This window comes from Hylobates moloch, unplaced genomic scaffold, assembly GCF_009828535.3.
Source record: "Hylobates moloch isolate HMO894 unplaced genomic scaffold, HMol_V3 SCAFFOLD_9, whole genome shotgun sequence".
Lineage (NCBI taxonomy): Eukaryota > Metazoa > Chordata > Mammalia > Primates > Hylobatidae > Hylobates > Hylobates moloch.
In genome coordinates, this window is record NW_026652284.1 from 284,854 (window position 1) to 308,254 (window position 23,401).

The 23,401-nt window shown below is 46.3% G+C and overlaps 2 protein-coding genes across 8 annotated transcripts in view; one reads left to right on the forward strand and one right to left on the reverse strand.

Annotated features, from left to right (window-relative positions):
• The window catches only part of CYFIP1 (cytoplasmic FMR1 interacting protein 1), a 120,015-nt gene extending 99,456 nt beyond the window's left edge, over positions 1–20,559 (forward strand). For 2 of the 7 annotated variants that reach the window (XM_058443841.1, XM_032758518.2), the window contains exons 25-31: positions 756–846; positions 2,640–2,770; positions 7,470–7,542; positions 8,097–8,191; positions 9,010–9,248; positions 9,751–9,898; positions 12,473–15,582. In XM_058443841.1, the coding sequence (XP_058299824.1) occupies positions 756–846; positions 2,640–2,770; positions 7,470–7,542; positions 8,097–8,191; positions 9,010–9,248; positions 9,751–9,898; positions 12,473–12,637 (942 nt within the window). In that variant the 3' untranslated portion in view covers positions 12,638–15,582. Of the gene's footprint in view, positions 1–755; positions 847–2,639; positions 2,771–7,469; positions 7,543–8,096; positions 8,192–9,009; positions 9,249–9,750; positions 9,899–12,472; positions 15,583–19,912 lie in introns of those variants that run through there. The other 5 variants (XM_058443843.1, XM_058443842.1, XR_009214807.1 and 2 more) reach the window with 4 other exon arrangements.
• NIPA2 (NIPA magnesium transporter 2) overlaps positions 15,741–23,401 on the reverse strand; it is a 22,364-nt gene continuing 14,703 nt past the window's right edge. Inside the window, exons 4-6 of the mRNA XM_032758535.2 lie at positions 22,764–22,854; positions 20,605–20,765; positions 15,741–16,411 (exon numbers count right to left, since the gene is read on the reverse strand). Coding sequence (XP_032614426.1) covers positions 15,780–16,411; positions 20,605–20,765; positions 22,764–22,854 — 884 coding nt within the window. The 3' untranslated portion in view covers positions 15,741–15,779. The remainder of the gene's footprint in view (positions 16,412–20,604; positions 20,766–22,763; positions 22,855–23,401) is intronic.

The following is a 23,401-nucleotide window of genomic DNA, read 5'->3' on the forward strand; positions in this document are numbered from 1 at the left end:
AGAGAATGGGTCCAGGTTATTTTAACTGATACACAGAGTTTTTATTTGTATGTATAGAGAGGGGGTCTTGCTATGTTGCCCAGGCTGGCCTTGAACTCCTGGGCTCCAGAGATCTGCCCATCTTGGCCTCCCAAAGTGCCGGGGTTACAGGCGTGAGCCACCTTGGCCAGCCTGGATTTAGTTTTCTAGACATAACTTACTTTTTATAATTTTTCATCCTTTTTATTATTTTAATCTTCTGTGACTGACCATGTAAGAGTTTGGTCACTTGGCACAGCCATCACCCCGTGACCCAAACGGGTCCTTCCAGGACCTGCTGGGGACTCTGCCCCAAAACATGTGGCAGCTTGGAGGGTGTTAGGATTGCTGACCTCACCACAGCTGAGCCTGGGGCCGCACCCAGGAGCACAGACGGCGTCCTGGAGGACCCTGGAGCTGGCAGTGCTCACGATGCTGGGGTGCATCCCCATAGGAGACACCTGGAGACAAAGCTCTCCCCTCACTGTGGCACACCGGGACCACTTTCATCTTCAAAGAGGAGTCCGGTTTCAGAACATGAATTCAGTCATGGGAAGCCACCTGGTGATGGTTGCTCTCTCTCCAGGAGTGGATTTTATTCCCCAGCCAGACAATCCTGCAGCCTTGCTTGTTACCGAGCTCTTTGCTAACAGACTTGTTTCAGGGTGTGCGCCGGCCACAGGCATTAGCAGAGCGGAGTGGGGCGGCTGACGCAGCCTGTCTTGTCTCCCCCGCAGCTGCAAGGCACGATCCTGCAGTACGTGAAGACGCTGATGGAGGTGATGCCCAAGGTCTGCCGCCTGCCCCGGCACGAGTACGGCTCTCCCGGTGAGTGCGGGCGTGTGGAGCTCGCAGTGCTGTCCGTGGAGAGGTCAGAAAGGAATTCAAGTCAGAAATTCTGGAGAAGGATTAGATTTGCCACGTGGGAGGAGGCAGTAGACAGACAGTTGCACCTTACAACCAGGAAGAGGTGTGTTGGGGTCACTGTCTGCAGGCGAGGAAGCTGAGGTCAGCCTGCAAGAGTTGAGATGACAGAGCCCTGAACACCACGCTCTCCCGCGCCCCGACGAAAGAACCGCTGCACGTTGAGGCGAGAGAGCCGACTGCCGGGTCCTGCTGCCCTGCTGGGCCTATAGGGACTTGAGGCTCAGAGACAGGCCCACCAAGGTGGTGCAAGGCCTGCCCCTGCCCCTAGGCCGTCCCATCCATCTGCAGGTCCGGCTGCGGGGCCCTCAGGCAGGTGTGCTCTTAGGGACAGGCCCACGTGACTTGCTGTGGGCTGGTTTGGAGCTATGCAAATAAATAGCTTTAGTGATCTCAAAAAGCATCGTCTCATAAAATTGTATGACAGGGACCTTTGTCACGTAACAAAACTGCTTTTAGTCTCTTACCTGGCCGAGTTTTCTTGAAAGCTGGACAGTTGAACACTAGCCTTGTGTTGTAAAGTGACTTGAGCCTGCACGTGGGTGACCAACGAGGCACTGTCCTGATGGGCAGTCAGTCAGCGTGGCTGAGCTCTTGAACACGTTCTCAGGACTTCTTGCTTTTTGGCACCTCCCCAGGGCTCTTGCTGGTGTTTGAGGAGACGATCAGGTGTCCCCCTCAGCCACCATGGGGAATTAGCCGTCGGCACGGCCCTGGCTCAAGAGAATCTGATTTCAGTTTATTGTCAGAAAGTAGATGAGGAATGCTGGGATGATTAAAACCAATGCTTATGTCGTGACTAGAGATGGAAGTTTCAGATGTTGAGGAGGGAGCCATTTCCCAGTGTGGTACAGGGAAAGCTTGTTGGGAATGACACAGGTGCAGGAGTGTCCCCGCCCCCGCCAAGTGGGGCTGAGTCCCTGCAGCGGTGCTGAGAGCTGGGAGGAGCAGAGGGGTCGTGTCAGGCCGCTGGTCCTTGGGGAAGGGGCACTCAGGCAAGACCTGCCGGTTCAAGGGTTTAAGGTCTGCTGAGCCTCCTGCTTTGCTCTTCCCAGGGTAGTTTCGGCCCCTCCTGATGCCACGTTCATTGTGCAGTCAGCTGCTGGTTTCTGTCTGGGCTGGAATTGAAGCTGTAGATTGGCTGGGAAACGTTGACCTTCTGTCCCATATTTGCACCTTGTGTCTTTTTGTGCCTTATTCCGCTGTCAGGGATGCCGCTGAGACGCCTGCTTTGCTCTGGAGCTGGCCTGGTGTGCGGCCTCCCGTTGGGTGTGCTGTTAGTTAGCTGCAGGCTTTAGATGCCCTTTCTCATATTAGGTGCGGCCCCTTCCATGCCTGCGAAGAGAGATTGTATTTTTTCAAATACCTTGTCTGCCCCCACTGGGGATGTGGTGCAGCCTTTATCCTTGTCACGTGGTGACGTTTCCTATCATCATAGCCTTCCCGAAAGATATGGGGTTGAGTTGAAAAGAGGCCTCAGAGCTGAGGCCCAGGGTCACATGGTGTGTGGAGAACGTGCCCAGGTGGCGAATAAACCACTGCTGCAGGGAAGATGCTGGGGATGGGACGTTGTGGCCGTCCTTATAGCCAGGCTTGATGGCGGTGTCAGAACGGCAGGTGCTCCTGGCTGTGGACCCAGGCTGCTAGGGCCCGGCCCCCTCCAGTCCCCCAACCCCACCTCACTCCTGCCACCGTAGGTATCCTGGAGTTCTTCCACCACCAGCTGAAGGACATTGTGGAGTACGCAGAGCTGAAGACGGTGTGCTTCCAGAACCTGCGGGAGGTGGGGAACGCCATCCTCTTCTGCCTGCTCATTGAGCAGAGCCTGGTGAGTGGCCCCCCACCGACCCCGCCCGCCCCGCCCCAGCCCACCCCAGCCCACCCCACCCCACCCCACCAGCCAGGGGAGGGCTTTCTTTGGCGGGTTCTTTAGTGGGGGTGTGGCAACAGCAGTGCAGTAAAGCATCATTTGTTTTTTCGTGGCTATTGAGACTTTAGTTTGAATTTGTTCCCTTCAATTGAAAAACAAAAATGTACTGTAGTTCACTCTCAAGAATGTTTCTCTGTGTTAACATCATAAAACTGTTTTATTATGTGATGTTTTCAACATCTAAATGAACACATGTGGCGTGCCTGTAAGGTATAAGGCATTGCTGCACAGGAGGGCTCTCTGCATGCCTGAGGCCGCTGAGCCGTTGAAGTGTGGCTCAGTGTGACCGAGGAACTGAGTGCTAAATGTTATTGAATTATCACTGATTTAAATTTGGCTTCACGTGCCCCATGGTGGACAGCACGAGTGGCCAGCATGAAAGGGGAGCCCCCAGGAGCCCACCCCCTCTTAGGACATGGCACAGTGGACGCCTCGCATTTTCGACTGGCCGCCTTTTTATGGTGCTGTCTGGCTGTCCCTCTGTCCTGTACATCACAGCAGCTCAGTTTATAACCTCCTGGGCTGGGAAAGCCAGTGGGAAATGGAATCTCAGGTGGCCCTCTCCTGCCTTCCGTCGTGACTAACGAGGTGGGCATCTCTGTTCATTCGTTGCGTCTTCTTGTTTCTTTTCCTGCGAAATGCCCCATTGAGTTCTTTTGCCTATTTTTTTTTTTTTTTGTGAGACGGAGTCTTGCTCTGTCGCCCAGGCCTGAGTGCAGTGGTGCGATCTCAGCTCACTGCAAACTCCACCTCCCGGGTTCACGCCATTCTCCTGCCTCAGCCTCCAAATTAGCTGGGACTACAGGCACCCGCCACCACGCCCAGCTAATTTTTTGTATTTTTAGTAGAGACGGGATTTCACCGTGTTAGCCAGGCTGGCCTCCAACTCCTGACTTTGTGATCCACCCGCCTTGGCCTCCCAAAGTGCTGGGATTACAGGCGCGAGCCACCGCGCCCGGCCTCCCAAAGTGCTGGGATTACAGGCGCGAGCCACCGCGCCCGGCCTCTTTTGCCTATTTTTCTACAGCTCATTCTATATAGACTCTTTATGTGCTGCACATATTGTAAATTCTTCTCCCATTTGTGGCTTACCTTTTCACTCTGATAGTGGTGATTTTTGATAAAATTGCTCTTAATTTGGATGTAGCCTTTTTTTTTTAATGATTAGCACTTTCTGTATTTTTTTTTTTAATCTACCATCTGCACATGGAACTTTCAGTATCTTTTTAAAGATGTTTTCCCTGCCTTGGGGTCATGAAGACATTCCTTTACATTCTCATCTAAAGATTTGAAGCTTTGCCTTCTGCATGGAAGTTTGTAATCCTTCTGGAGTTGGTCTTTGTGTATAATGTGAGAGGCAGAGGAAGCTTCTTTCTCTCTCTGTGGAGACCCGGTTGTCCCTCCTCTAGTGGCTGAAGGGCTCCTTCTCCCGTTGCTGACCAGTAGTGTCCCCTGCCGTCTGCCAGCTTTTCATGGGCACACCGGCCTGTCTCCTGGCTTTCTGCCACATCCCACAGGTCCAGGCATCTGTCTCTGGCATCATAGCACGTTGTCTTGCTCATCGTTGCTCTAACATGACTCTCGAGTCCCCACTTGCCGCGTTCCCTGCCCTTCCTCCTCCTTCTTCAGCATGTTCCCTCCTCAGGGCTCTTTGCTCTGCCCTGTTCTGGGATTGGTTTGCCACATGCCCTGGCGAAGCGTATTGGCTTGTGCATGGGAACGGCACTGTGTCTCCAGAGCTGCCTGGGGAGGGCCTTTTCTATGTTGTTTCCCAAAGCAGTCTCTTGTCTTTAGGTCTCTGGTAGCTTTGCAAAGGCAGAGCTGTGTTTGGGAAGAACAGGGAGAGGGTGGTCTGTACACAGTTCAGGGCATTGCTGTCAGACTGCCAGGCCTCTGGGGACTGAGCGTATGGACCAGCTGCCTCACACCAGCCTGTGCAGGGAAAGAGAATGTGTTGGCTCACATGTCAGGGGAGTCCCAGGTCAGGCGTGACACGCCTGGGAGCTGACAGCCTCCATCAGACCGGCATCTTCGGCTCCCTCTATGCCTGCACTCCTAGGCAGACCCTCTCCAGGTGGTTTCAAAGAGGGACTGCAGCAGCCCCAGGCCTTCATTGTCCCGGCCACTCACAGGCTTGGCGGGGACCCCAAGTAGCATCTCCTCCCATGCTCCCCTCGACACTGTGAGTGTGAGGGGCACAAGATGGAGAACCCACCAGTGTCTCAGGCCAGCAAGAAGCCAGTATCCAGGGTGGCCCTGCTCAAAGGACATGTTCCCCAAATAATTGTGAATTGTTAAAAACCAGATATGTTAGGAAGCATCTCTTTAAGTATAATCTCTCGTTATGAATTTTAAATATTTAATACAGGAATATTCCTTTCATGGGCGACTTTTCCTGAACTTACAGCATAAGGCACGCCCTATCTCATCTGCTATCTTAGTCCGTTTTGTGTTGCTGTGGCAGTGCCTGAGACTGAGTAATTTATAAAGAAAAGGAGTTTATTTGGCTCATGACTCTGGAGGCTGGGAAGTCCAAGATCAGGCAGCCCATCTGTCAGGGTCTCAGGCCGCTTCAGCTCCTGGGGAGCAGAGAAGGGGAAGCAGGTGTTGCCAAGAGAACAAGCATGAGAGGCAGCCTTGCTTACAACAACCTGCTCTTGCAGGAACTCATCCATCCCCACAAAAACTAGCCCAATTGTGGGAGAACTGACCCAGTCCTGTAAGACATCCATCACCTCTCAAACAGACCACCTTCCAACACTGCTACATTGGCAATTAAATGTCACCATGAGTTTTGGCAGGGACAAAGCACATACAAACCATAGCCTCCATGTATGTCCAAGCCTGAGGATGCCTGTCTGGTCATTGGTCTCAGGTCGGGGAGGTGAGACCCGAGCTTTTCTAATGGGGAGACAGCCTTGTAGAATTGATTGAGATAGTGTCAGGGACCCCTTCGGGCTGGTTTCTCTTCTGTCCAGCTGCCCTTTTTTGAAATAAGATGAAGTGTCAAAAGCTTTTCTTTACCTTTTTTTTTTTTTTTTTTAGACTGGAGTTTCGCTTTTGTTGCCCAGGCTGGAGTGCAGTGGCACAATCTCGACTCACCACAAACTCTACCTCCTGGGTTCAAGTGATTCTCCTGCCTCAGTCTCCCGAGTAGCTGGGATTACAGGCATGCACCACCACACCCAGCTAATTTTTGTATTTTTAGTAGAGATGGGGTTTCTCCACGTTGGTCAGGCTGGTCTCAAACTCCCAACCTCAGGTGATCTGCCCGCCTCACCCTCCCAAAGTGCTGGGATTACAGGCATGGGCCACTGTGCCTGGCCTGACATTCTTTACATAAACAAACTCTTGTGGTTCTGTAATTATTTATGTCCATCCCAGGACTCATGGACATAAATAATTATAGAACCACAAGAGTTTGAAGCAGGCAGGACAGAATTTACTGGGACAATCTCTTAGCTTAAAGGCATGGTTTCTGTGCATTGTCATGGCAACAGTTGGCCCTCTGTTGGCTTCTGGATGGAGTGTGATGCTGCATTAGAAACAGGGAAAGAGAAGCGGAGCAGATGGTGTCTGGCCGGCGTTTGGCACTGGATTGACGTTGATTAGTATGGAAAAGTCTGCTTTTCTTCCTCTTGGTCTTAGTTTTGCCATCATCTCTGGGAGGTCCTTAGAAGTTAAAATCTCATTGTCAGTATTTCTTGATTTTCTGATAGCTGTTTCTTTGTTTAATCATTTCTTTTACTCCTATGGAACTTTAAGATTTCAGCATGGCTGTAGGGTAGGAGGCACTGAAGGCTCCATCATCTTCTGCCTGCTCCGAGGGGGTGGTGAGCACACTGTGGTCTGAAGAGGCCTTCCTGGTGGCCTAAGAGCCCTCACCTCTAAAGATGAACAGCAGTTGCTCAATTTTTGACCATCTTTGGGTTCTTGGTGGATTTGGGGGGTTCTGCTGTCCTCATCATCCTGGCGGTACATTTTCTCTCTATATATACATTATTCTGGAGAATGGACCTTGTGTGGTTTTTATTACCTCTGTAAAGGAGCTTGTGACCCAAGAGTAGTTCGGCATGATGGCCCAGAACTTTGTTTTGGGCTCTGTAGGGAATGAGTGGATGCAGACACCAGGGTAGGCCACCCCTGCTCCTTCCATCTCCCGTGTTGTTTGCAGGAGACGCCCCTTCCTTCTGTCGGTGTGGTGGGATCTTGTCATAAACTGTGATTCTTAAGAGCCTGGTGGCAAATTAGCAGGGAAGGATGGGGCGAGAGCTTTTAGTAAATCCTGGAAAACAGAGCACACATTCAACACTGGGTCTTACCTGTGTCTATATTTACATTAATTAAATGTAACTAAAAATAAAATTCAGTTCCTCAAGTGCCAAGCCACATTCCAAGTACTTAATAGGCATGCGTGGCTGGTAGCTGCCGGAATGGACAGGACAGACAGAAGCATTTCCATCATCCCAGAAACCTCAACAGGCTACTTAGAGTTTATTTTATGCTAAAAGGCAAAGAGGTTCTTTGTTTTCAGCACCAGATCGCTCTCTGTGGCGAGATACCCTTCCTGGCATGACCTTCTCTTTCCCTGCTCTAGTCTTTAGAAGAAGTGTGTGACCTGCTGCACGCGGCTCCCTTTCAGAACATCCTGCCGCGAGTCCATGTGAAAGGTGAGCCTGCTGACCCCCACTAGGCAGTCCAGACTGCCCTTTGTGGGGGTGATGCCCACTCTGTGCAGCCGGAGAGCTAAGGACCAGTGCAGATTGTGGGTTTGGCACCTGTTCAGTCATACCCAGGGGTAATGAGGAGTCTACAGAACCTAGTTAAATGAAGATTGAGAAATAGAGCTGCAATGATATGATGTCTTAGAATTGCTTCCAAATATCAATAGCATGGGAGCAGGGGGAGTTGGGTATATAAGAAGCAGAGTGGCCATGAGTTGATAATTGTAGTGGATGATGGGTACAGGCTCATTGTGCCATTTTCTGCTTTCGATTACATTTGGAATATTCAATAAATGAAAAGTGAATATTGAGCAGAAAATTGGTTCTGCCAGTTTGAATTAAAATATTAAATGAGCCAGTTCTGTAAAATAATTTTCAAAGAGAATCTATATCCATAATGTTAACTTAAAAATCTTTTGTTTTTTAAACAAATGTAAACCTTTGCAATTACCGTTTCATACAAAGGAGCAGAATATAGTAAAATATTTTTTCTACTGCAGAGGGGGAGAGACTTGATGCCAAAATGAAAAGACTAGAATCAAAGTACGCCCCGCTGCATCTTGTCCCACTGATTGAAAGACTGGGGACCCCTCAGGTAACGTGTGCTGTGATGGCTGTGGCTGTTGCAAGCTGGGCATCCATGCCAGGCCAGGTGGCCTGGTTGGGAGCCAGACTGGAAGGCATTGTGAAGTCTAGTGGCTGCGCGGCCGCTCAGGCCTCAGTGTTGCAAGTGGGGTGTGCACCGGGACTGCTTCCCGGGGTGGTGGGGGATTCAGATGAGCTAACGCCTGGAAAGGGCCTAGCACACCACCTGGCACATAAGACTCACACAGAAAACATCACTTTCACTGTCCAGCCCTTCATGACGAAGGCTTTCCCATAGGTGTTTAAGAACAGAAGAAATTAGGCCAGGAGGCAAGGTGTCAGGGTAGAATTCTACAGTGATCCAGCTGCTTATGCTAAGTCAGGGTTTCTCAGCCATTTCAGACCAGATAACTCTATGGTGGGGGCTGGGGTGCCCTGTGCATTGTAGGATGTTTAGCAGCATCCCGGGCCTCCACACTAGCTGCCAGTAGACCCACTCCACCCAAAACATTTTTCCAGGGCTGGGCACCATGGTTCATTCCTGTCATCCCAGCACTTTGGGAGGCCAAGACAGGAGTTCGAGACCAGGCTGGGCAACATGGCGAAACCCCATCTCTACAAAAAATACAAAAATTATCCAGGCATGGTGGCATGCACCTGGTCGCTTGAGCCCGGGAAGTCAAGGCTGCAGCGAGCTGTGATTGTGCCACTGCACTCCAGCCTAGGCAGCAGAGCAAGACCCTGTCTCAAGAGAAAAGAGACATAGAGGATGTGGAGTAGCCGCATGCCCGGAGGCCCACAGCAGTCCACTGCTTGTCCTTTCTGCAGCAAATTGCCATCGCAAGAGAGGGGGACCTGCTGACAAAGGAGCGCCTCTGCTGCGGCCTGTCCATGTTTGAGGTCATCCTGACACGGATCCGGAGCTTTCTGGATGACCCCATCTGGCGCGGGCCTCTGCCCAGCAATGGGGTCATGCATGTGGACGAGTGTGTGGAGTTTCACAGACTGTGGAGCGCCATGCAGTTTGTCTACTGCATTCCCGTGGGGACACACGAGTTCACAGTCGAGTGAGTGTGTGCTGAGAGCAGGACAAAGCCCCGGGGGAGGGGAGCAGCTGTGGGGCAGGGGAGGGCTGTTAGGTTAACAAGCAGCCAGCTATGCTCAGGAAGTGGACCAGAAATTCACCGAGCGGCTTTTAAGCCTCCTATAGTGGGGATTCTTACTTGATGCCGAAGAGCTGACTCAGGGAGTCTCTGAACCCACGGCAATTGTATGCATGATAGGCGTGCATTTTTCTAGGTAGGAGGTCCGTAGAGTCATTCATCACAGAGGGGATATGATCTAAAAAGGGATAGGAAGCAGCACACCAGAAGAGCCCAAAAAAGGTATTTACCAAAACCAGGGAGCAGCCACCTGCTGCCCGGCATTCTCTTCCTGGCTGTGGAAGGTGACTGTGTAGGCACAGACAGTAATGCAGATGGCTTGGTCACTGACATCTGGAGACAGACTGAGAAAAGACTTCATAACGTATCACTCATCTCCCGTTCTGTTTCTGCTTCTTGTTCCTAGGCAGTGCTTTGGTGATGGGCTACACTGGGCTGGCTGTATGATCATCGTACTTCTTGGGCAGCAGCGGCGTTTTGCTGTGCTGGATTTCTGCTACCATCTACTTAAAGTCCAGAAACATGATGGCAAAGATGAGATTATTAAAAATGTGGTATGTGGATGAAAATCTCCCACCATCTACGGACCTTTTGCAAAAGCATACTTTCTCTGTGTTATAAGTTCTTGTTTCTGGGAATGTTTTTCATCCTAGTACGTAAGGTACCACCAACAGAAACTTTCTTTTCGTTCCCAAAATGAATCTAAATATAATTGGCCAGTAAAGCAGCCTGGCAGAGAAAATACTCATTGTTCCATTTTCCTTCTCAGGGTAGATTTACTTCCAGGCTTACAGGATCTGCGTTGTCAGAATACTGGCAACTATTCCAGTCTTCGGGCCCCTGGAAGTCTGTGCTTTCTTGGCTGCTTTAAAGGCCTTTTGTCTTTGTTGCTTTATGGATCCCTCATAGTTGACTTCTGGGAAATACTCAGCCATTATCTTTGAAATATTTCAGCCTCCTTTCCATTCTCCCTACTCCTGCCATTCAGGACTTCAGTTAGACATATGTTAGACCTTCTCATTCTATTCTCCACATCCCTTTGTTTTATTAGTTTTCTTTTTTTTTTCGAGACAGAGTTTCGCTCTTGTTGCCCAGGCTGGGGTGCAATGGCATGATCTTGGCTCACTGCAATCTCTGCTGCCCAGGTTCAAGCGATTCTCCTGCCTCAGCCTCCCGAGTAGCTGGGATTACAGGTGCCTGCCACCACGCCTGGCTAATTTTTGTATTTTGTAATTTTGTATTTTTAGTAGAGACGGGGTTTCACCATGTTGGCCAGGCTGATCTTGAACTCCTGACATGAGGTGATCCACCCGCTTCCCAAAGTGCTAGGATTACAGGCACGCCCAGCCCTGTCGTGTTAGTTTTCTATTGCTTCCATGACAACAAATCACCACAGGCTTGGCAGTTTAAATACCGTTGATTATCTTACAATTCTGTAAGTCAGATGCCTGAGTTCAGCGAGGCCCAGCTGGGTCCTCTGCTCAATCTCATGGAGCAAGTGTCCGAGGTGCTGTGTTCACCCTGGAGGCCTTCAAGCTTATGCACAGTTGGCTGAATGATTCCTTGCAGCTGTAGGACTGGGTCCCCCTTTCTTCTCATGCTTTCCAAGTGGCCCCCTCCAGCAACGGTGAGTTGGGCAGTCTCAGCCTCTAGTCTTCTGCCACGTCTCTCCTGCCTCCAGCCAGAGAACATTCCCTGACCGTGACTATATTGAGCCCACTGGACAACCCCAGATACTCTCCCTGTCCTACAGTCCACAGTCTTAGCCACACCTGCCCAGGCCCCGTGGGGTGGAGGCAATGCAGTCACAGGCTCCAGGTCATGGGCCTCTCTCAGGGGCCCTTCTACCTCCCACTCCTCCATTTCCGGGGCTCCCAGAGCTGTATCCAGATACTGTCTTCATGTGTCTTAGTTAACCTGTTTACTTCAGCTCTAATCTGCTGAGCTTGTACTCTGAAAAAATTATTAGTTCACTTTTTAAAGTTCAGTTAGGTTCTTCAAATCTTCTTGGTAACTGACAGTTTGTCTTAACTGAACTTTTTCGATCTCTTATTTCTTTATCCAATTCATGTATTCTATATTCTGTATGTTTTCCTTCTAGTATCTGAAGGCCTTGGAGGTATTTAAAACTTTGCGCTTTCCTTGTGTGTTGGGTTATTTGGGAGTCTTTATTTAATTGGAGTTAATTTAGATTGCTTTCCCCCAAGATGTGCATTTGTATCTGCCCATCTCTAGGGGGTGCTACCAACTCAGGGCCGCTTTGGCCGAATTGGAGGTTCCTGGCTTCATCGGGGAGTCTTCGGTGTGGTCCCGCTTGCTTATGCCCGGGCTGCTCCTCACCCCACTGTTGCTGTCGGCATCTGCCCCTGAGGAGGCCGTGGCTTCCCCCTTACCACGTGCATAGGCAAAACCAGCTTTTCAAAGCATTTTGCTTGCGTGTATGTTCTTTTTATTCCTGTGGTAGCAGGAGGGTCTGTCAGAGTATTTCTAAAACTTGTGTTAGTCGACTGGCCTTTCTCTACTGACCACACATCATCTTCATCTGGAGATCCCCAGCTTTGAGCAGACAGTAGGTTCTTAATTGCTGATGTGGAAGGAATAGGCCTATCAACTGTGCGCATGAATGAATCTACAGCAGCAATGAAGCCAACAGAGGGATTCTAAATTCAAAATATATTCATCCTTCCAACTGTTGCATTAAAGAGATGGTATGTGGCTAGGAGTGCTGGCTCATACCTGTAATCCCAACAGTTTGGGAGGCTGAGGCAGAGGAGGATTGCTTGAGCTCAGGAGTTCAAGATCGTCCTGGACAACATAGTAAGACCTTGTCTTTACAAAAATAAATTTAAAAATTAGCTGTGTGTGGTGGTGCACGCCTGTGGTCCCAGCTATTCGGGAGGCTGAGGTGGGAGGATCTCTTGAGGCTACAGTGAGCCGTGATCACGCCACTGCACTCCAGCCTGGGCGTCAGAGTGAGACCCTATCTTAAAAAAAAAAAAGAACAGTATGTGTGTCAATTCTGTTTGCTATTATTTTTTTGAGAAAATATAAGAATCCTGACATTTTGAAACATGAAGAATAAATGTTCAAGTGTTAATAGTAAAACATCCTAACTTTCATGGTTGTAGCCTTTGAAGAAGATGGTGGAGAGAATTCGCAAGTTCCAGATTCTCAATGATGAGATAATCACCATCCTGGATAAGTACCTGAAGTCGGGCGACGGGGAGGGCACGCCAGTGGAGCACGTGCGCTGCTTCCAGCCGCCCATCCACCAGTCCCTCGCCAGCAGCTGAGGGCACGCGCTGCACTCCGTAACTCAACATGGCATGCCTTTCTCTCCGTCGACTATTTAGTGAGATTTTTAGGGACTATTTTTCAGTATCTCTGTACCTGTTAAAGGGGGTGCTTTTCAATCTAAAGCTTAATTTTATAAAATTGACTTATTTTTCTAGACTAAAATTGTATATGCTTTTGGTAATTAGGAACTCTTGAGAATATTGGCTGCTGATTGTTGCCATCACGTTCTTACAAAATTGTTTTTCTATGCGACGTTCTGGCAGCTGTGTCATAAAATGCTGCTGGGTTCATTCATTCATTCCGTAAGAAACTTAATACCAGCAAATGCATTAAATCCTTTGCCAGTTACCATTAACTGTAACTATTTAGCTTTTGTTTAGGGATCTTTCTGATGGTCTTTTATGAGCAATCTTAGTTCTAAGACATTGTTCCCATCCCTTTTTTGTGTGTTTCAGAAAATAGTGAACTTGATTCCCCTGCTTCCACTAAATCCAGTTGTGACAAAATCTAACGTGACATCAGATCGAAAGGTTATAGAAATAAAACTGATGAGATCTATTTGTGTTCACTTATTTACTATAACCCTGTGCTGCTTGGCTTGGCAAGGAACTCTAACCTGAGCTCACATACCAGGCCAGCTCGGATGTAGGTCACCTCTAAGGCTGAGGTGGGGTGGGACCGTGACACCATCCCATATACCACTCACCTCGCCAGCACAGGTTTAGCTTTATATTTAGGGTTCCGCAGGCAAATGAGGTATAAAACGGCCGTGTTGGCTGCTCCAATCTGGATATGAAGAGGCTACTCAGTGCCTCTCTGTTACCTGTGCCCATGACCTGGAGGAGGCCAGGCCCAGTGGGTGCTGCACAAAGGGACCGGGAGCACTGAGCCCAGCCTTCAGCTGTCCCCGATCCACAGGGCTCACATGGCTGGAGCTGGTCCACATGATCTGTCAGAATGAAAAACAATCGGTCTAGACTACCAGTAGAGTCATGAACATGTTTGAGAAACTGAAGCCATATTTTAAAAAGTATTAAGGCAATGAGGTTCTGAAAATCCTAACTGAATGGAAAAAACTGTTATGCCTGTTTACTGTAAATGAATACTACGGATAACACAAGTCCAGCATGATTAACTGAACTCACTTTATGTTATAGCCTGGCAGTCATCTTACATTATTTGGAGTATTGCAACCTTCATCAATTTTAAAATTTTATATGGATGCCAAGTTGCCATAAAAAGCGGGCCTCGCCTGCTTTTCCAGAGGCCTTTGGAAACTGTCCAGAAGCATATGATGCACGGCACAAAAAAGTAGTAAGTAAGTGTATGAACCATCCTGTTGTACTGCCAAACTCAAGTGACATGAAGCCTAAAAGAATTATTCTTTCTTTCTTTATAAAAGTTCCCTAAAAATGCTTTTGGTAATGTGAATTAATAACCCTGGGGCCAGCATTCTGCTGCAGATTTAGAGGTGGTAGCTGTGCTTATCTTAGAAACTACAGAATAGGATGAAAAATTACTGTAATTTAATTAATTACCAAGTTTTAAAAGGCTTAATTATACACCAAATATATAATGTAATACCTTAGGTATAAGACAATCTATCTCAAGTGCTATAAAATGTTAATTAAGAATCTGTTATTAATTAACCTATTCTATGCATGTTCAACGAGTCTCTGTCCTCAAGCGGGAGAAACCTGGTTCTTTTATGTACAAAGCACAGATGTAGGTACAGTATATAAGTACATCTGTAGTATCAAAATGGCATGGGAGGAAGCAGTTAGAAAAAAAACATCTAAAACAGCTCCTTAGGAGGCCAATAATAAGGTTGGAAAAAAGGGAGTTTCCATACAGCCAGTGGGGATCTGCATGGGACACCAGCACCATCGGCAGGGGAGGCCCTCGGGGAGTGATGGCTTGGCGCTGGTGCACCACTGGGTAACCTCCAGGCAGGAGCCACAGGCTGGAACAGGCGAACACTTTCTTCCCATCACCTGAGTGGAAATTAATTCTGCCAATACTTTACTTTTTTTTTTAAAGGCCAGTCAACGGTTATGTGTGTGGATAGGTTCAAAGCTGGATGGAGTTCATTAGACCTTTTTTATTATTCTACCTTTTCTGCATTATGTTTGCAATTTTCCATCAACTTCTTCATAAACATTTTCTAGAAACCACAATATGTAGTAGCCCAAAGGAGCTCTTAAGCAAAGTACTTGGTACAAAGAGACCATATTCTATAAACATTTTAAGTTTGTTCTAAGCATTCAGACTTGACTTAGAATAAGAACATTTCAACTTTTTATTATAACATGAGCTAAATTTAAGAAATAACCCTAGTCTTCTATTTCCCAGAGCTGTTCAAAGTCTAAATGACAATATAACTCATTATGAAAATATACTGAAAAGTACAAGAGCTGATGTAAAACGGTAATCAAGGTTCCACGCATCATGGAATTAGGGTAACTGACGAATAAACCCAGCCAGGCTGCAACAGCAGGCAGGATGTGCTGGCTTGATGAGGTGCTAAGGCGGCCATCGAATGCACAGAGGAAGCCAGATTCACGGTGATCATCTCAACCTGAGAAATCGTTCCTTGGGGTGGTTTCTGCTCTTTTTTTGGTTTTGTCAGAGTTTCCTTCATTCACTAACTAACTTAGTTTTCCCTTAATATTTCAAAAATAAAACCAATCATCAAACAGGAGCCACTTTTATAGGTAAGGTAAATCACAGGATAATGTATTGAGATAACTCTTGTTTTTAAAAATAAAAAAGCCTTATATGGTCAGGGACTGATGGACTGGAGATGACAAATTTCAGACTTTCATCACCAATGAAAAAATAAAGCATTTTTATAGACTTAAAACTGTCATTAGTGCATTCGGCTTTTGGAGAAGGGATGAAAATGTAAAATACTTGTACAACAATACAATGTTAATAGAAATCGTCATGTGCTGAGGTCATTTTAGTGAGCTACCATTGTTTAAATAGAAGAAAAGTAATTTCTTGGTCCAAATTAGTGAAATCTTTAAAAAGATTGCCTTTAAAGAACATTATTTGAGGACAATGTTTTTTCAGACACATTCTGATATTCAAATTCACTTCATAACAATCACGGATTAACCTTTAATTACACCTTTCTTAAAAAGCTGTCAGATTTCCATTTCTTCGGGAGACATTTTCACCAGTGTGTTGTTCGATTCCACAGGTTAAGCTTTCTTCATTATTCAGAACTTCATACATATTAGAGAGATTGCCATTCATTGCTTTCTCGTCTTTTCGAAAAGACACAGGCAGACTTGCTAGACTAAAGCTGACGTCTTTAAAGGCATGCAACAAGAATATCCCCACAATGATTGTAAAGAAGCCACTCAAAGTACCAATGACATCGTCAACAGGCATATCTTGCCACTCCTTAAAAAGAATAGCTGAACAAGTTAAAACTGATGTTGTGAAGAACACATAATATATTGGAGTCACAATGGAAGTGTTGAATATATCCAGGGCCCTATTTAGGTAATTAATCTGTGTGCTCACACAGACGATGAGGCTCAGCAGCAGAATCCAAGCCAGGGGATGCCGCAGCACAGGCTTCCCAGCAAACAGTTCCTTGATAGCAATGCCCAGGCCCTTCACACAGGAGACTGAAAACGCGCCGATTACAGAGCAGATTGTTATGTAGACAAGAATGTTTGTCTGTCCATGGCGAGGACCCACCACGAAGATTAATATCAAGGCCACAATGACCACAAGGGTTGCAAAGACCACAAAACCTGGAGGAGGCAAAGAAAGGTTACATGAGTCAAATGGTTAGTTGTTCTTAAACACAGAATGCAAAACAAAATATAATAAACTTGATAGGGAGAAAAGGTATGACCTGGAAATAAAAATCAGCTTTATTTTGCTGCCCGAGCAGGAATGCAACCACAAAAATTTACTTAGATGGACACACTGGAAGATTAATGTGAGCTTCATATTCACAAATTGTTATGCCCCTAACATTTTCGCAGCAGCATTTTATGCCGACTTAAGTGCTGTAACTCACCAGGCAAGAGGGACAGTGGGATCAGAACAGAGACAGAAACTAGGGAGGAGAAATCATGAGGTGGCCTTGAATGTTCAACAATTTATAGATGCTAAAAACAAACAAAAAACAAAAGAGTTCTTCTTCATCAAGTTCTCCCTAAAAGGGGTAAACTTTTCTTTAAATCTGTGGACAACTGCTGGAGTAACGAGCAAGTCAACTGGAGAACTTGAAAGATACTATTGGGGTTCTGGTTGAATATGGAGAATTAAAGCCAGCATGATAATAGCCAGTAACTGTGCAGCACTGTGGGCCAGGCATTTTTCTCAGCAATTCGCACTCAGCTACCCTGTATCACAGACACTACCACCTGCATCTTCAGATGAGGAAACTGAGGCCCAGGTAAGTCACATGAATTTACTCTTCCTCAAATTCCACTAATAAAATACACAGTAATAGGATTTTTTTTTTTTTTTTGAGACAGAGTCTTGCTCTGTCGCCAGGCTGGAGTGCAGTGGTGTGATCTCGGCTCACTGCAAGCTCCGCCTCCCAGGTTCACGCCATTCTCCTGCCTCAGTCTCCTGAGTAGCTGGGACTATAGGCACCCGCCACCACGCCCGGCTAATTTTTTGTATTTTTAGTAGAGACAGGGTTTCACCGTGTTAGCCAGGATGGTCTCGATCTCCTGACCTCGTGATCCACCCGCCTTGGCCTCCCAAAGTGCTGGGATTACAGGCGTGAGCCCCTGCGCCCGGCAGTAATACGATTTTTAAAGACACAAATACACAAAATTAAGAACAAGAGGCCAGGTGTGGTGGCTCACGCCTGTAATCCCAGCACTCTGGGAGGCTAAGGATGGCAGATCACCTGAGGTCAGGAGTTCAAGACCAGCCTGGCCAACATGGCGAAACCCCATCTCTTCTAAAAATACAAAAATTAGCCAGGCATGGTGGCAGACACCTGTAATCCCAGCTACTTGGGAGGCTGAAACAGGAGAATCGCTTGAATCTGGGAGACGGAGGTTGCAATGAGCTGAGATCACACCACTGCACTCCAGCCTGGGCAATAGAGTGAGAATGTCTCAAAAAAAAAAAAAAAAGAGGACCAAAGATAACAATCCTTCATAAGTCAGAAAGCAAAGGCTAACTAATAACTGGTACAGAGATCCCAGAAAGCGGAATCCTACACATCCGCTGTGATAAAAGATTAAAAGGCAATTTAGCTTGCAGCACAGAATGCTCAAAAGGTACAAAGTGCCTCTGAAGTGGAGTAAAGGCAAGATTGAAAGTGAGGCCTGGCTGAAAAGTCCATTCAAGAAGCAAGGAGACTCCTGCCCAGTTCTGAGAGACTGTCCCTCCTGTGCCAGAGTTCCAGGAAGCTGAGGTCAACCATGCCTCCAGGCATTAATCCTTCCCCCAATCAATTCCCAGGATGCCCACAGCCAGCCATGAAACTGGAAGCTTTTTTTACTGGGGATCTGACCAGCCCAACTTTTACATAACAGAGGACAGCAGGCCGGGCGCGGTGGCTCACGCCTGTAATCCCAGCATTTTGGGAGGCCAAGGCGGGCAGATTATGAGGTCAGGAGATCGAGACCATCCTGGCTAACACAGTGAAACCCCGTCTCTACTAAAAATACAAAAAAATTAGCCGGGCATGGTGGTGAGTGACAGCAAGACTCCATCTCAAAAAAAAAAAAAAAAACAGAAATTAGCCAGATGTGGTGGCACACACCTGTAGTCCCAGCTACTCAGGAGGCTGAGGTGGGAGGACTGATTGAGCCTGAGAGGCAGAGGATGCAGTGAGCCATGATCACACCACGCACTCCGGCCTGGGCGACGCGACAGAGTGAGATACTGTCTCCAAAAAAAAAAAAAGGGCGGCAAACTAGAAAGAAACCAGGCCCAACAAAGCTTAAAACAATACCTTCAGGGTGAAGGTGAGCTACTGTATTCTTTTCTGCCTACCAGAAGAAATTTACGTTCTCTCTGAAGAAGAAAAACATCACTAAAACCTCTACACCTTCTAATATCCTATGTCCAGCATTCAATTAAAAAATGCCAACACAAAACCAAATGCCTAAAAGCCAAAAGAGAAACACCACCACAGAAGCAGGCCCACAAAAAATTCTAAAACTAAAGTTAGCACACAAAGACTTTAAAATAACTAGGAATCAAAGAACAGAGGCAAGAAACTCTTAGAAATTAACAACATAACCGCAGAAATAAAAATTCAGAAGGGCTGGAAGAAAAAACTGAGAAAATCTCCCCGACGGCACAGCAAAAAGACAAAATGGTAAAATGAGGGAAAGAAAACATAAGAAAATTAATGATCTAGGTCAGGAACTCCAATAAACAGATGAGTAAGAATCTCACAAAGAGCAAACAAGAAATATCAAAGGAGTATTCAATTCAGTTCCCAAGAGTCAGATATAAATTTTCAGATCAGACCGGGAGAGACCAGCCTGGCCAACGTGGTGAAACCCCGTCTCTACTAAAAATACAAAAATTAGCTGGGCATGGTGGTGGGCGCCTGTAATCCCAGCTACTTGGGAGGCTGAGGCAGGAGAATCACTTGAACCCAAGAGGCGGAGGATACAGTGAGCCGAGATCACGCCACTGCACTCCAGCCTGAGCGACAAGAACAAAACTCTGTCTCAAAAAAAAAAAAAAAAAAAAAAAAGACCCATCAGGCGGGGCACAGTGGCTCATGCCTGTAATCCCAACACTTTGGGAGGCCAAGGTGGGTGGATCACTTGTGGTCAGGAGTTCGAGACCAACCTGGCCAACATGGTAAAACCTTGTTTCTACCAAACAAACAAAATTAGCCAGGCATGGTGGCACACGCCTGCAGTCCCAGCTACTTGGAAGGCTGAGATGGGAGAATCGCTTGAGCTGGGGAGGAGGAGGTTGCGGTGAGCTGAGATCACATCATTGCATTCCGGCCTGGGCAACAGAGCCCTGTCTCAAAATACAATGAACAATCAGGCACCCAGCACAATGGACAAAAATGGACCCATCTCTAGGCATGTCAGTGGGAAATTTCAGACCCTGTGGGGAACTACAATACCCTACATGCTTCCAAAAACAAAAGATTGGTCGCATGTAAAAGATAAGGGATAAACTGTTCCATTTCTCAACAGCAACATCAGAAATGAGAAGACAGTGGTGGCCACAACAGGTTAAAAACATTTTGAGAAATAAGGTCTCAAAAAATCTCATCTCTTCATGCCCTTTCTTGTCTCCTCTAGAGTGGCACCACCAAAATGAAGGCACAAACCCAGGATTCTGGAAATAAGGGATCCAAGAAAAAGCAAACTGAAGGGAATCCCCAGGCTGCTGCTGAAGAGAAATGCAGGTAACAGCTGTGCTGGCAGCCTGGAGACACCCACCTAGACTGAGGCCGCACAGAAGGCACTGAGAGAAATTTCCAAAAAAGATGAAACAAAGAATACCTCTTTGTTTGAAACTACTGAGAGTAGAATTAGTCAACTGGGGAAAGAGTTTCATGATACATTGATCAATTCATAAAGAACTACGCAAACAAGATAATTATTACTTCTGGAAAAACTTAAGTCACACAGGAAAGGAACAACAACCATAATAAAGATTAAGATGACAATAAAAGTTATGTATCAATGATAATGTAAACAAATAATCTCAAGAAAACTATATAGGTGCAGTAAATAAAAGGTAAAACAGATAATGCCTAAAGCTAAGGAAGTAGGTAGTAGCAATGTACGCACGCTACTTACAGAGTGAAAGAACAGTGGAAACACAGGCTTGGGATTGATAGCAGGGAGCAGGGAACATGACGACGACAGTTTGTTCTTCTACCAGGTGGAACAATTTCTCTCTCCTTATGTGCTCATCAAATTTCGATTAAAGTAAAAACTAAGTTAAAAAGTAAAATACAGTAAGACTAATAAGACTTTTTTCTTACCTGGATCACCTAGCTTGTGAGACATTTCATTTAAAGTCTCAATCTCCTCTTCCTTTGGAGCATGAATGACCATAACTGTAGATCCTAGAATACTTAGCAAACACCCAATTTTCCCATGAAGATTAAGTCTTTCATTGAGAAAGTATGAAGAAAGAATGGCACTAAAATGGGGAGGAAAAAAAATTGAGAACTTTAAAATAATCAGCTACTTTTCTTTTTCAAATATCAATAAAACTCATAATTTAAATCACTGAAATCAAACTAAAACACTGTGAACTTATGAAGATTCTGGCTTTCGCCAAGGGAAAAAAAAAGTGTACACTTCATCATAAAATGTAAACATTTCTAGGGAATCATCTGCTTCATCATACACTACACCTGTATACTTACCATCTTTCCACTGCAAGAAGTCAATATGAAATTTATAATAAAGAACAAATTTGTATAAATTTATATCCTAATTAAGAACCTATATCCAGCCCAGGCACAGTGCCTCACGCCTGTAATCCCAGCACTTTGGGAGGCCAAGGTGGGCGGGTCACCCCAGGTCAGGAGTTCAAGACCAGCCTGGCCAACATGGTGAAACCCCATCTCTACTAAAAATACAAAAATCAGTCAGGCATGGTGGCGGGCGTCCTGTAATCCCAGCTACTCGGGAGGCTGAGGCAGGACCTAGAAGGCAGAGGTTGCCGTGAGCCGACATCGCGCTACTGCACTCCAGCCTGGGTGACACAGTGAAACTCCATCTCCAAAGGAAAAAAAAAAGAATCTCTATCCAAAGCACCAGTGCTTAAAACTTACTCAACCTTAACTTATTCCTATTGGTTGATGCATGCACCCCTCTTATGTTGTTTATTGTATATAATTTGCCTATTACATTATCAGGTTTTAATAACTTGTAGCTAGTTTTATCTAGACCTAAAAAGAAAATACAGCACAAACCAATAAATACAGTAACAGAATACTATAAAGAAAATTAAGGGTAAAGGGCAATGACTTATACTATAACCCTGTTTTACATATAGTTTTTTTGGGGAAAAGAAAACAGATAAAAATCAGTCAATCTACTTTGGGAATAGTAACCAAGATCCAGATTTCAATATGGGCTTAGTTGTTTGGGCTAATCATTACAAAGCAGAAATGGGACAAGTCTTAGATCACTCATTCAAAACACGCACTCCAGGCCAGGCATACAAATCTACTCATTGGCCGGGCGCAGTGGCTCACACCTGTAATCCCAACACTTTGGGAGGCTAAGGCGGGTGGATCACGAGGTTAGAACATAGAGACCATCCTGGCTAACATGGTGAACCCCATCTCTACTAAAAATAGAAAACGTTAGCCAGGTGTGGTGGCGGGTGCCTGTAGTCCCAGCTACTCGGGAGGCTGTGACAGGAGAATGGTGTAAACCTGGGAGGCAGAGCTTGCAATGAGCCGAGATTGTGCCACTGCACTCTAGCCTGGGCAACAAAGCAAGACTCCGTCTCGGAAAAAAAAAAAAAAAAAAGAATCTACTCATTACCAAGCAGACCCTACCAAAGTGCACATGCACTGAATGATAAATACTGGGATGAGTGTAACTTTGAATTTTACTTATTTTCGTTTATTTTTTGAGACAGAGTCTCGCTCTATAGCCCAGACTGGAGTGCAGTGGTGCGATCTCGGGTCATTGCAACCTCTGCTTCCTGGGTTCAAGCCATTCTCCTGTCTCAGCCTCCTGAGTAGCTGGGACTACATGTGCCCGCCACCACGCCCAGCTAATTTTTGTATTTTTAGTAGAGACAGGGTTTTACCATGTTAGTCAGGCTGGTCTCAAACTTCTGACCTCAGGTGATCCACCTGCCTTGGCCTCCCATAATGCTGGGATTACAGGCATGAGCCACCGTTCCCAGCCAACTTTGGATATTAAAAAACTGAAAGCGAAGTAGAACTAGTACTGGCTCTGAATACAAGCAAGACAAAGCATTTTCTCCCACAAATCAATAGCCTGCCTATGCACAGAAGTAACTTTTTAAAAGCAATTACTACGTAGTGTAAAAAGCGAAGTTCTCCAGGTTGCTGAAATGTAAACTGTGTTGAACACATGTAATTAGATGGTACTGAATATTTTAGAAACTAAGATACTGACTACTGTTACTACATGAAAAATGTGTCCTTACCTTACTAGCACGCTGAGAGCTCCTAGTGGAGTCACTAGAGTGGCTGGTGCAAACGCATACGCAGCGAAGTTGGCCACCTCACCAGCTCCCACTTGGAGACAGACAACAAAAGAAAAACTCAGATAAGAATGTATGTACTCAACTTGGAAATGCTGGCATTTTATGCACTATCTATATATCATTTCAACTGTATTTAGTAACCTCCATATTTCTCCAATTTATTATTTTTTTTTTATTTTTTTTGAGACGGAGTCTCACTCTGTCACCCAGGCTGGAGTGCAGTGATGTGATCTCAATTCACTGCAAGCACCGCCTCCTGGGTTCACACCGTTCTCCTGCCTCAGCCTCCCAAGTAGCTGGGACCACAGCCACTCACCACCATGCCCAGCTAATTTTTTTGTAATAGAGACGGAGTTTCACCGTGTTAGCCAGGATGGTCTTGATCTCCTGACCTCGTGATCTGCCCGCCTCGGCCTCCCAAAGTGCTGGGATTACAGGCGTGAGCCACTGCGCCCGGCCTCTCCAATTTATTATTAAGGGTTATGGGTCTGTAAATTTCCAACATTACAGTAAGAGTCCAATTAGAAACATTCTAGAAACAACACATATCTGTAAATCTAACAGAAGAAATCTAGCTC